A 12,958-nucleotide genomic window follows, 5' to 3' on the forward strand; every position below is an offset into this window, starting at 1 on the left:
TTTTGCCGACGTTACCGCCCCCACCCCAGTGTACATATTACTAAGGCGAATGTGTCGATACTGTCAACTGCTAACATGTTAAATGTAGCACTGTTGCATATTCAGTTTTGACCATGTCATGTGATTTCTCTTGAGTAGGCTGTAAACCATCAAGATTTTTTTTTTTTTTAAGCAAAAAACTGAAACTTTAAAATGTATACAAATTTATTTAATGGAATGTACATAGTGCTTCGTCGATTTTACACAACACACACAAACAAATTAAATTAACAGTAAATTTAAACAAAACGACACCCACACTATCATTTTAAAAGGGGAAAAAAATACTGTTACCAAACTCCAAATCAAAACAAGCTGCAGTTACAGTATTCAGCCACAAGTACTGGTGGCACTGTGCACTATGCAAAATCACAACAGTAAAGTAAACCTGAATAAAATCATTGTTAAAGATAACAAACCTTGTATCCACTATTAGGTATATGTATTGTATAGAAGCTGTGTGCATCATCACGCGTCCACTGTAAACTAGGTTTGGAGAAAATAAATCATTATGCCCGCCCCCCCACCACACACACCAAGATGAATCCCTCACAGTTTCAAGCTCTATTTCAAACTAAGCAGACATTATTCTGATTCCCAACCTCATTTGTTTGAAAAAATTAGTTACACAGTAGGTGTCTGTATTTGTACCTGTGATTACTGCTTGCAAGAAAAAAATAAATAAATAAATAGAGTATGTGTGGAGCTGTTTATGTTACTGTAGTGTAATTACAATTGCAATTACTGTAGCATATCTGTAACTAATTGTAACTGTAATTGTAACTATAATTGAATTGTAATTCTAACTAACTGAAACTGTAATTTAATTATAACTGTAATTGAATTGTAACTGTAATTGAAAGTGTAATTGTAGCTAACTGTAACTAATTGAATTGTAAATGTAATTGAATTGTAACTGTAACTGTAATTGTAGCTAATTAAAACTGTAACTGTAACAGAATTATACTTGGCCCCCAGCCTGATGTACCTCCCAGTTCAGTGTTCACTCAGCTCTCTATGACATCACCCACCAGTATTTGTTTAGTTTCCGTTCTTAATTAATTAGTTATTTATTCATTCATTTATTTTTAAATGACAGTACAACACACTCTCTCTATGTTAAGGGTAAGGAGGCTGTTGGATTCCTATGTTGGTTTATTTGATTTCTGTGTTTTGAGTCAGGCATCCTACGAGACACCGCTGGCTGTCTTCTGCCGTTTCTTTCCAACAGTCTCCTAAGTAAGAGGGAAAGACAGACAGATTGCAGGGTTCACATGTCACAAAGCCAGCTACTCAAAATATCCTACAGCAGGATGTTTAGTTCAGACAGAGCTTGAATCTATAGCATTGTCAGTCTCAGGCACTGAATTCATTAGACAGAGAGACACAGCAGACATGCAGACAGACAGAAATACATCCACCGTACACACAGACGCTCCAGAACTCGGGTCAATTAACTCTCCACTGGGGGAAAGCATTTCAGGAAAATATGCATTTGTGTTTTAAATGTGGAGTGATTTTTTAACACAACATCAACGTCGAAGCGAAAAACTAAATTGACCCAAAATGTGCCGTTTATGACACAGAGACAGCTATGTACAGACAAAACACATGCATTCACCCTCTCACACACACTCTCAGGACAGACAAGACAAGCACACAACACACACACACAAGACAGGTACACATGCATACAGAGATAAAAAAATTCAGACAGATACACTCACAGACACAGAACAAACAGGTATACACACACAGTCAGTCAGACCTGCTCATTGCCTCGTCTCTTCGCAGGGTGTGCTGCTGCTGGTAGCGGCTGCTCTTCTTCGTCTTCATCATCATCATCTTCATCTTCCTCGACCTCTTCAACCTCGTCCTCGTCTGAGAGGGACACACAGACAGAGGGACAGTCAGTTCAGCACATTCTACGAGGGTTGTTATAAACAACAGCGGAAAAGACCGGGGAGGGGGGAACAGTAGATTTATTATGTGTCCAAAACACATCAGTTATTTTCAATATTTCATGCATGAAAGGGTTGAAATGTTTTGACTGTGCCCTGCACACTTCTGTTACCAGTTCCTTCCTCAGCCTGCGTCTGGTGTCTTGTTACCACCGTTTCATTTTTTTATTTTAACTGCAATCCCCTACTTGTCCACCAGATGTCAGTTATGCTCCACTGAAAGACAATCCCCTTCCCCCTGTGAGCAGGTTGGTTTACTCAGTTTCATTTCTCCACTCAGTCTCTCACCTTCCTTCTCTCCATCAAGACCCTCGTCACCTTCCTCTTCTTCCCCATCCTTCACCTCCCTGGGGTATTCTTCATCACTCCCTCCATTCTAAACACAAAACAGCACAATTACAAGTACAAATATAGTCAAAAGTAACAAACAACTCCATATTAACATGCTTAATTTATTTATTATAAATAACCCAAAAGTAATTCCTATATAATTGATTTTTTCAAACAACTGGGGGTCACCAAAAGTGTTTGCAAATATAATGATCAAATGACAAATCAATGCGTAATTGAACTGTCATCGGTCAATTCTGTGGTATAATTACACTTACACAGGTGTGCTGAGATTGAACTGCAGTCACCACTACATTGTACAGATTGCACCTGGTCTGCTGCTGGCTTTGTCATGTTCAAATATGTTTTCAAACGTTAAACACATATTCAAATGTTATTACATGTTGAATTAGCTGCAAAACAAAAAGTATAACTAGGGAGTAAAGTAACCCTGAGGCTCCCCTATTGAAACATTAAAGAACGGTGAGAAACGCTCTCCTCTACAGTGGGTATTTATTTCAGACCTCGCTGATGCAGTGGTTTCTTTTGCATGATATCTTTTTGATGCAGTCCTTTATGAATAAATAGGTATTTCGAGCAGTGTTTGTTTGAATATTTCTCCCAGTTTTATTACTACTGCCTCTCTTCACAGGCAAATCCACTAGCCTTTCTCTGGAAGCCTGGGTCACCATAGGTGAAGACACATTCACACAGACAGGTAGCAGACTTGTTCACTAGCCTCTCATTCACACACACACACACACACACACACAGATACACATATAGACACACAGACAGGTAGTAGACTCGTTAACTAGCCTCTCACTCTCACTCTCACACACACACACACACAGACAGACAGGTAGCAGACTCTTTCACTAGCCTCTCATTCACACACACACACAAACAGAGACAGACAGTGGACTTGTTCATTCGCTTCTCATACACACACACACACACACACACACAGAGGTTGCAGACTCGTTCACTTGCCTCTCATTCACACACACACACACAACAGGCAGCGGACTCGTTCACTAGCCTCTCATTCATGTCTTTCACTCTGTCAGAAGACATAAAATGACTAACTTCTCCATTTTCATCTGCAAGCTTTTTTCCATTTTCTTTGTCGTCTTTTGTCTCTTTTTTGTCTTTTAAGTCCTGAAAAACAAATAACATCAACATTGGCAACGCATTTCATGCTAAACCCTGTGTCCTCCAGCTAGTATTGAGACAGAGCAGTGCATGCACAATGAGTGTCCCCTCTACTCTGACCTCTAGTATATATATATATGCAGTGCCGTGAAAAAGTATTAGCCCAGTCTGATTTTCTGCATTTTTGCACATTTTTCACATTGAATTTGGTCAGATCTTTTTGTGAGTTGTAGTAGTATATAGAGGGAGTCTGAGAAAAAAAAATGAAAAAAATTAAAGTTTGGTGCTTCTTTCATTTGTTTCGTGTGCAAGGTAATCAAACATACAATCTTCAGGTGCGAAAAAGTTATTGCCCCCCCCCCCCCTAGTTAACTTAACCCAATTAAAGGGATAATTAGGGACAGCTGTTTGAATACTTTGGTTAACAATCAGGCCTGATTTGGGCCAGCCCTGCCCAATATAAATCTGACTAATTTTGGCCCTTACCATCAGAGTGAAGTTGTCAGCACACAGGTTCTAGAGCAGGGCTTCTCAAACTCGGTCCTGGGGACCCCCTGTGGCTGCTCGTTTTCGTTCCAACCGAGCTCTCAATTACTTAACTATACCCTTAATTGAATTGATAATTTGCTTAATTAGACATTTTTACTTGTTTTCAGCTCTTGGACAATTGCAAATTTCAAGTTAGCTATAACATTTGATAAGTAACTTGAACTTTGCAACTGTTTAAGAGCTGAAAACAAGTAAAAATGTCTAATTAAGCAAATTATCAGTTCAATTAAGGGTCTAGTTAAGTAATTGAGAGCTCGGCTGGAACGAAAACCAGCAGCCACAGGGGGTCCCCAGGACCGAGTTTGAGAAGCCCTGTTCTAGAGGCACATCATGCCACGATCAAAAGAAATTCCTGAAGACCTCTGAAAAAAAGTTGTTGATGCCTATCAGTATAGAAAGGGTTACAAAGCCATTTCTAAGGCTCTGGGGCTCCACCAGACCACAGTCAGAGCAATATTGTCCAAATGGAGAAACTTTGGCACCTTAGTGAATCTTCCCAGGAGTGGCCGTCCTGCCAAAATCTCTCCGAAAGCAAAGCGTAAAATCGTCCAGGAAGTCATAAAGAACCCTAGAACAACATCCAGGGATCTGCAGGTCTCTCTCGCCTCGGCTAAGGTCAGTGTTCATGACTCCACCATCAGAAAGACACTGGGAAAAAATGGGATTCATGGCAGAGTAGCAAGGCGGAAACCACTGCTCACTAAGAAGGACATGAATGCTCATCTCAAGTTTGCCAAAAAGCACCTGGATGATCCTCAAGAGTTCTGGAACAATGTTCTATAGACAGATGAGTCAAAAGTGGAACTTTTTGGCCAACGTGGGCTCCATTATGTCTGGCGAAAACCAAACACTGCATTCCATAGTAAGAACCTCATACCAACAGTCAAGCATGGTGGGGGTAGTGTCATGATTTGGGGATGCTTTGCTGCATCAGGACTTGGATGACTTTCCATTATTGAAGGAACCATGAATTCTGCTCTGTATCAGAGAATTCTACAGGAGAATGTCAGGCCATCCGTCTGTGAGCTGAAGCTGAAGCGCAGCTGGGTCATGCAGCAAGACAATGATCCGTAACACACAAGCAAGTCTACATCAGAATGGTTGAGGAACAAGAAATTTAAAGTTTTGGAATGGCCTAGTCAAAGGTCAGACCTAAACCCCATTGAGATGTTGTGGCACGACCTAAAACGAGCAGTTTATGCTCAAACCCACAAATGTCACTGAGTTGAAGCAGTTCTGCATGAAAGAGCGTGCCAAAATTCGTCCACGGCGCTGTAAAAGACTGATCAGTAACTACAGGAAGCGTTTGGTTGCAGTTGTTGCTGCTAAAGGTGGTGTAACCAGTTATTGGGTCTAAGGGGGCGATTACTTTTTCACACGTAGGCATTGGGTGTTGCATAACTTTCTTAAATAAATAAGTTTCAAAATTTGGTGTTATTTGTTCACTCAGGGTCCCTTTTATCAATATTAGATTTTGGTTGAAGATCCAATAACATTCCATGTCAGAAATATGCAAGAATGCAGAAAATCAGACTGGGGGCAAATGCTTTTTCACATCACTGTAGAATACTGTGTGATACAAGGTAATTTGCACCCACTCATGGTCAGAGCGGCAAGTAACCCCTTCGTGGCAATGCCCCTCTAGTGCATATTAGCTTGCATTGTACAGCCCCTGAATGACAGAGATAGCTAATTATATAGATGGGCAAAGACAGATAGTTATATAGATGGACAGAGATAGTTATAAGGATGGACTGAAGGAGGAGGCTTTGCCTTTAAGCTGGCTAGTCTGATCTGCAGTAAAGCACTGTCTTGAAATAGCCTTCAGACTGGCTTGTTCATAACGGATTAGCAGGATCAGCGGCAGACAGGGAGTACAGGGTGACCTCTGTATGATAGTGGGAGGAGTGAGAGGTGGTGGAGAGTGATACAGGGAGGGGACAGGTAGAAAGACTTAACTGATAAATCCGATTTTGTTAGGGAAATATTTTAATGCGAAGTGAGAACATAAATGGGACAGCATACTTGATAATTTTTTTTTTTTTTTTTTTTTTTAATTAAAAAATCAGCTAGAACTAAACTGAACTCCGAAGTTCCTAACTATTATTAAAGGATTTGCCTTTAAGTGATTTGATCTACGACGAGACACAAAACAACGGGCGCCATGTTGTTTGTTTTGGTTTGTAACTGTGTGTCGGTGCATAAAGCAGTGATGTGCAGACTGTGCATGCGATAAAATTACTGTACCAAGTGAAATGGGTGGCAAACTGCCTGTCAATATGAACTCCGTTATCATTGACTTAAATCTCACGTGGTTGTATTTTAATAAGGACGGCGGCACCGGACTATAAAACAACATTCTTTGTATCTCTCTCTGCGTACTGTTAGTGTTAGTGCAGAAACCTTCTGCTCGCTGCCGAGATTGAGCATTTCAGTGATGTCTGCAATTCTTTGAAGACTCGTGAGACTGTTGTAAGGGACCTCCCGCTGGCGTTTACCATTTGTACTATGGAGGCACCAGAGAGGCGGGCGCCTACAATCCCCCCTTTGTCAAACCTCAGAAGATCCTTGCCACTCCCCATGTTTATTTATTTAATTACAGGCTATACCCTCCAGTACTTTCCTAACAACCACCAGCTCCTAGGACTGTACACATCGTCACTGAACTCGGAGGAGGGTGCTGGGATTCCTATGACCACACCCCATGCTGTTATAATCCCAAGTAAAATATACCCAGCAATATATTAGATGTACAAGTGCATCTTAACGTATAATAATAATAATAATAATAATACATTCGGAATCGATTTATATATATATATATATATATATATATATATATATATATATATATATATATAATATATATATATATATATATATATATATATATATATATATATATATATATATATATATATATATATATATATATATATGTGTCAGACATGATGAGGACTCTTTCTATCAACAGCTTAATAACACTATGTAACACAATTTTTGTTCCTGGGTAGTAAGTGTTATTTCCTCATTGCTTATGCCTCAAAAGTATAGAAAATGGCTATTATTCCCCACAAACTTTGCTAGAAAAGATTTAGAAGTGAGTAGTTTTTCGAGATTTACGATTACGCTGTAAATACTGTATAATCGTAAATCTCGAAAAACTACTTACTTCTAAATCTTTTGTAGTCATTTTTGTATTACTTTAGTATTAATACATGTTAATTTGGATTTATATGTTATTTTTTTCTTACTTTATGTGAACGAAAAGACACACATTTGCCCGTTTTCCCATTGGAAATAGTGATATTTTGAAATATCACTGTCCTGGTCACAAAAGCAAAGTCTGTGGGGAATAATAGCCATTTTCTATATTTTTGAGGCATAAGCAATTAGGAAATAACACTTACTACCCCAGGAACAAAAAAAAATGTTACAAGGTGTAATAGGCAAGCAAATAAACAAAAGCCAAATATACAAGCTAGTCATTATTAGCGTGCAGAATACGCATGCAAGAAGCAGCACATTTAAAATTGATTAATGTGGGTAACTTATATGGTCCAATTTAGCCTTTGGTGCACTCTAAGTTCTTGACTGTCCAGTTCGTTTATATTTCAGTGCACTGTTTATCAGGTCAGTTTGTTATTTATTTTACACTGAAACACAATTCCTTGTTATCGACTCCCTGCACCGTGCCCGAGTTCAGCATCCGGTCCACTGTTAAGAAGAGACAGGCCTTGTTTGCTGTCCACTTCGTTATTATTTACATTCTTCACTTGGCAACGTTCTTTATGCGCCTGTGCACTCACTCGATTTTACAATCAAGAAATAATGAAAAAAATGAAAGCGAGAAAACCAGAGAAGAAATCGGGTTGACAGCACAGAGAAGACACAGCACCAGTGATTGACGTAAGCGCCATTTTGTTTGTTTTCTTTGAACTTAGCACAAGTGTTTTCTTCTTCCGAAAGCAGAATTCAGCGCTAATGCAAGTCTAGTCTCAAACGCCGGCCCGTTACCTGTGCGCATGCAATACCGGTATGTACACAAACAAGAGACCAATCGTACACATACTAGCAGCCAAGAGGCATATAATAGGTGATTGTTGAAATACCTAAGAAAAATATCGGGTAGTATTGAGTTTTTCCACAGTGCGAGTTATGATGTATCATTCCAAATGCTGTAGTCACATTACTCACAAGTGAATTGTGTTTCTGTAATTGGACACGGCAGTAAAATCCCATCCGACGCAACTCCCGGCGCACAGTCCTGGCCGACACTGTCTCATCGCTGCCAGCGTTCAGAGTTTGGGTAATGGCTGCTATCGTCATAGTCCGCTCAGAGGTCACGATTTTCTCCAGCCATTGTCTGACACTGTCGGTCACCAGCCGCTTGCGCCCACACCTCGACCGGTCCGTTGTTGTCTTTTGCGATTTCCGCCACTCGGTGAAGACGCGTGAGACTGTAGTCTTGGACTTGCCGGACAGTACTGAGGTCTGCGATACGGGTGCACCCAGGAGACGGGCGCCCACTATCATGCCCCTTTCAAATTTGGATAAATCCTTGCGCCTACCCATACTGAGTGGAGTTAGTAGTGGCTACTTTTTCTTTTTCTTCTTTAGACAGCGAACTGTTGTTTTTCGCAGTCGCCTGTAAGCTTTTTCATTGCAATACTGACGAAGGGGTGTTCCTAATAAAATGGCCACGCCCTAATAAAATGGCCACACATAGAACCCAGTCGTACCTGACATCGGTACCTTTTAAATTTGTAAGACAGATATATATAATAGCAGATATCGTGCGATTTATGTAGACGGTGCATTCCCATGTACAGTGCTGGGTTAGTGTAAAGGCGACATAGCGTGCGATGTGACTGTTTATGCGAGTAAAAGTTACCAAAGGCATACATGAACTTCAAATAATTAATGCACTACAAGGACATTGCCGCCGCATTACGTGTATTTACAATCCATTGCAAACAAGATAACGGTACTATCCCGATACAAGCAATGAACATTATCAAATTACATGCATACCGATGTACAGAAATGCTATAGAAAAAATCAAATAAAACTATATTTGAGTTTAGTAGACAAACGTTTTGGCTTTACTTGTCTACTGACTCACATGCAATAAATAACTATTATTATTATTATTATTATTATTATTATTATTATTATTATTATTATTATTAATACAAATAGTAATAACTATGCTAATAGTTAAACTGATAACACTTATTAATAACAAATTAATGACACATTTTTTTTAATTTTTGTTTTTAGGCATCCGTTTAAAAATACAATAAACTTACCTTGATGCTTAGATCCGTGCTTGTATCCAGCGCTGTATCGGCCATGTTATTATGTAATACAGTAAAAGATCACAGGTATATCAATAAAGGCAATGTTGACATATACTATTAGCAAGCCTGCAGTATTCGTTCAGTCACGTGTATACAGTATACATGAATATGTCACTTAGTCGACTGAAAAACAATTTTTACCGTGCATGAGTAATATTTCTAGATATAACACTGACTGCCCTGTGTAAAGACAACTTCAATGCTGAACCCCTCCCCCCAGAAACAGTTGTAGATATTCAAAAGTCTGACAGATGGTGATTAATTTGTCGTTTTCTGCAGAAAGCGCGATATTGCTCTATTTTTATTTTTTATTACAATAAACGGCTCGAACTGTATTTATATGGGTGCTTTTGCTAGGGGAGGAGCAGTGGTCGGTCTGAGCCGTTGCTGTCAGTCAAACCCACGTTGTAAAACACTGATTAGCTACCCGGATCACGTCTCTTCGGACTCCGTTTGTAACCACGCCCCGAATGTCGCTCTAGTCCTGAACAAAAAAGACAGCTCAAACAAACGCCCCAGAATGCATCACACGTGTTCTGATTGGTTTAACAGAGTTTAACACTGATTGGGTGTTTCGCTTGTCAGTTTTAAAATCAAAGTCTCAGGCGTTGGTTTGTGTTGGCTATATATAAAAACAGACCCCTGTACTATCAATAGAATGTAGGATCATCATGCCAAAGGCTGGGAAGCCTATTGTTATTGTTAAGATTTGTTTTTATTTATTTTTTTAAATTATTTTATTTATTCCCAAACTTTAAATGGCTGCTGCTTCGAAGCCGTGTGACTGATCAGGTTCTGACTTGGCAGTTAACAAGCTCGATACATTGGCTGTCAGATGATGAAAATAAAACCTTTCGAAATCTTCTTGGGAACCGGTGAAGCGATTGATCTGAAACTTGGCATAGATCATCAGCATCCAAACCCGCATCAAGTTTGCAAAGCAGAAGTTGCTTTGATACATTTTAATGTCAAAATGGCTCCTACAAATCTTATCGAAACTCACCGCTAACAACAAACTGCTGCTGTTTGAAAACCGTTTGTCCAACAAACTCCAAACATGGTATTATTATTATTATTATTATTATTATTATTATTATTATTATTATTATATTATTATTATTATTATTATTATCATTATTATTATAACCCTAAGTATCACTTTCATCGCTGTCACTTAGTATTAGCAGTTCATTATGCTCAAGCTCTTCCTCATATTCCTCATCTTCAATGGCAATGACAGACCCGGCATTTAATAGAGACCGAGGATTTGTTTACAATATTTGCCAGCAGAACCTTCACATATTTCAGACAGGCGATTATTTGAGACCTGGAAATTTTTTAAGTTTTACGGTATATAGCTGTCAAATGTGCAGTTCGGAAAGGAACACATGTTATAACACATGTGATATCTTCTGCTACTTTAGACTGAAGAAAGTTCTCAGTTTCTACATCTTATTCTCAGGAACTCAGCAGTATAAAGCCAATAAAAATCCAGATCAGTGTCAGACCACTAGATGGCACTGACTCTTCTGCAAAGTAAGAGCCAGTTGATTGATCCAGTAGAACATTCAACTAATGCACAAAGATTATCAGATCACGATGAAGCTCTCATCACATTCATTTTAATATACATACATACATAAACACATAGAGGTACACACATATTCACACAGTAGCTGTTCCTGCATATATCTAGATGTATATAGTGTTACATATCATTATATATGGGTTACAATTCACAATATCACCTTGTAATCATGGGGGTGTGGGTACCACTGACAAACAGAAGTGAGAATGGAAGTGCAGTTGGAAATGCCACTTACATAAAGGGAGGTCCCGCTCCAGGAACCTTCTCCTAAAACACCCTTGTATACTTCTGTGGGATTCAAATCCCCTACATGATATCCATGCGAATATCCCAGTCCACACGCTGTGATTATCCCAGTAAAGACACTGCGATTATGCAAGTCCACACGCTGCAATTATCCCAGTCCACACATTGCGGTTATCCCAGTCCAGATGCTGCGATTATCCCAGTCTACATGCTGTGATTATCCCAGTCCACACACTGTGATTATCCCAGTCCATAAGCTGCAATTATCCCAGTCCACACATTGTTATTATCCCAGTCCACACGCTGTGATTATCCCAGTCCACACGCTGTGATTATCCCAGTCCAGACGCTGCGATTATCCCAGTACACACGCTGCGATTATCCCAGTAAACACCCTGTGATTATCCCAGTCCACACGCTGTGATTATCCCAGTAAACACCCTGCAATTATCCCAGTCCACACACTGTGATTATCCCAGTCCAGACGCTGCGGTTATCCCAATCCACACTCTGCGATTATCCAAGTCCACACGCTGCGGTTATTCGAGTCCACGCGCTGCGATTATCCAAGTTTAGATACATAGACCAGCCTATTGAAAGAGAGAGAGAGAGCACCAGGGTTAGATACATAGACCAGCCTGATGAGAGACAGCATTTAAACTACCCTGATGAGAGAGAGCACCAGGGTTAGATACATAGACCAGCCTGATGAGAGACAGCACTTAAACCACCCTGATGAGACAGAGCACCAGGGTTAGATACATAGACCAGCCTGATGAGAGAGAGAGCACCAGGTACTGGCTTCCCAGCTACTTTTATAGCATCTGGCCACATGCCACAGATGACTCATCAGGGAGAGGATTTCAGCACCAGCTCTGCCATATCTAACACAAACTTATTTTTCAATAAACTTAATTGATACAATTCAAAAGAACCATCAAAAACGGACTATTTTCATGTGCAAATGATCAAAAAGACTGAAACGTTTTGAAGATGAACTACCTGTGCAGCTTCACAAGATCAGCTCAACAAACATGAGAAGAAACAGATACTTACTGTTCAACTCATTACACTGATGAGGCACTGGAGCCTCTGTCTGCCTGCCTGCCTGCTTGTCTGTCTGTCTGTCTGTCTGCCTGTCAAGCAAGTCAGTCACTAGAGGAAGCAGCTGGTTGGTTAAAGACAGGTAAGAAGACATTGGGAGTGGAAATTATTTAATTTCCTGGTTGACCAGGCAGTGCAAGTGTATTTCTTTAACCCAGTAATATGGTCCCAGGAATCATTTTTGTTACAATTAAAATCTGTTTTGTTTCCTACAACGTGATGCGTCTTTCAAATCTGCACATGCAAAGGGACCCTTTATATTACACAGGTCTGCACGCCACCCGCTCCTGTTGAGAAAATGAGAGCGGGAAAGAGAAGAAACTGGCACGTAGTTGGTACTCTCTCTCTCTCCCCCCCCCCACCCTCTTTGCTCCCCATTCATGATTTCCATCACGCACACCACCCATGCCCCAATAAGCACCTCATTGGTCCATTCCTGTCTTCCCCTTCCATTTTATTGACAAAACCACACTATGTCACTTGCTATTGGCTTAGAATGTACTCAGCCAACTACCAGCAAGAAGAGCAAAGACCTTGAAGGTTTCTATAGCAACCAGGCCTGAAGGAGGGGGAGAGGGGCAACGCACAACCATATAAGGAACCACGTCCGTGCCTCCTGCTCT

The 12,958-nt window shown here is 40.1% G+C and overlaps 1 protein-coding gene across 2 annotated transcripts; it reads right to left on the reverse strand.

Annotated features, from left to right (window-relative positions):
• Window positions 1–193: 193 nt before the first annotated feature.
• Window positions 194–9,827, reverse strand: LOC121326069 (prothymosin alpha-like). 2 transcript variants are annotated; one of them, XM_041269220.1, is made up of 5 exons: window positions 9,347–9,827; window positions 3,420–3,491; window positions 2,289–2,376; window positions 1,808–1,920; window positions 194–1,274 (listed from the first exon to the last, which is right to left on the reverse strand). In XM_041269220.1, the coding sequence occupies exons 1-5, from the start codon at window positions 9,389–9,391 to the stop codon at window positions 1,227–1,229; spliced, it is 366 nt and encodes a 121-aa protein (XP_041125154.1). In that variant the 5' UTR covers window positions 9,392–9,827; the 3' UTR covers window positions 194–1,226. The 2 variants fall into 2 exon arrangements, with proteins under 2 accessions (XP_041125154.1, XP_041125153.1); XM_041269219.1 differs by lacking the exon at window positions 9,347–9,827 and adding an exon at window positions 8,232–8,790.
• Window positions 9,828–12,958: the final 3,131 nt, after the last annotated feature.

This window comes from Polyodon spathula, chromosome 13 (assembly GCF_017654505.1).
Source record: "Polyodon spathula isolate WHYD16114869_AA chromosome 13, ASM1765450v1, whole genome shotgun sequence".
Lineage (NCBI taxonomy): Eukaryota > Metazoa > Chordata > Actinopteri > Acipenseriformes > Polyodontidae > Polyodon > Polyodon spathula.

Coding starts and splice junctions, on each gene's coding strand:
- LOC121326069 (XM_041269219.1), bottom strand. CDS start 8,609: ATGGGTAGGCGCAAGGATTTATCCAAATTTGAAAGGGGCATGATAGTG. Junction 3,492..8,231: donor TACAGAAACACAATTCACTT/GTGAGTAATGTG, acceptor TTTGTTTTTCAG/GACTTAAAAGACAAAAAAGA. Junction 2,377..3,419: donor TTGCAGATGAAAATGGAGAA/GTTAGTCATTTT, acceptor TTTTGTGTTTAG/AATGGAGGGAGTGATGAAGA.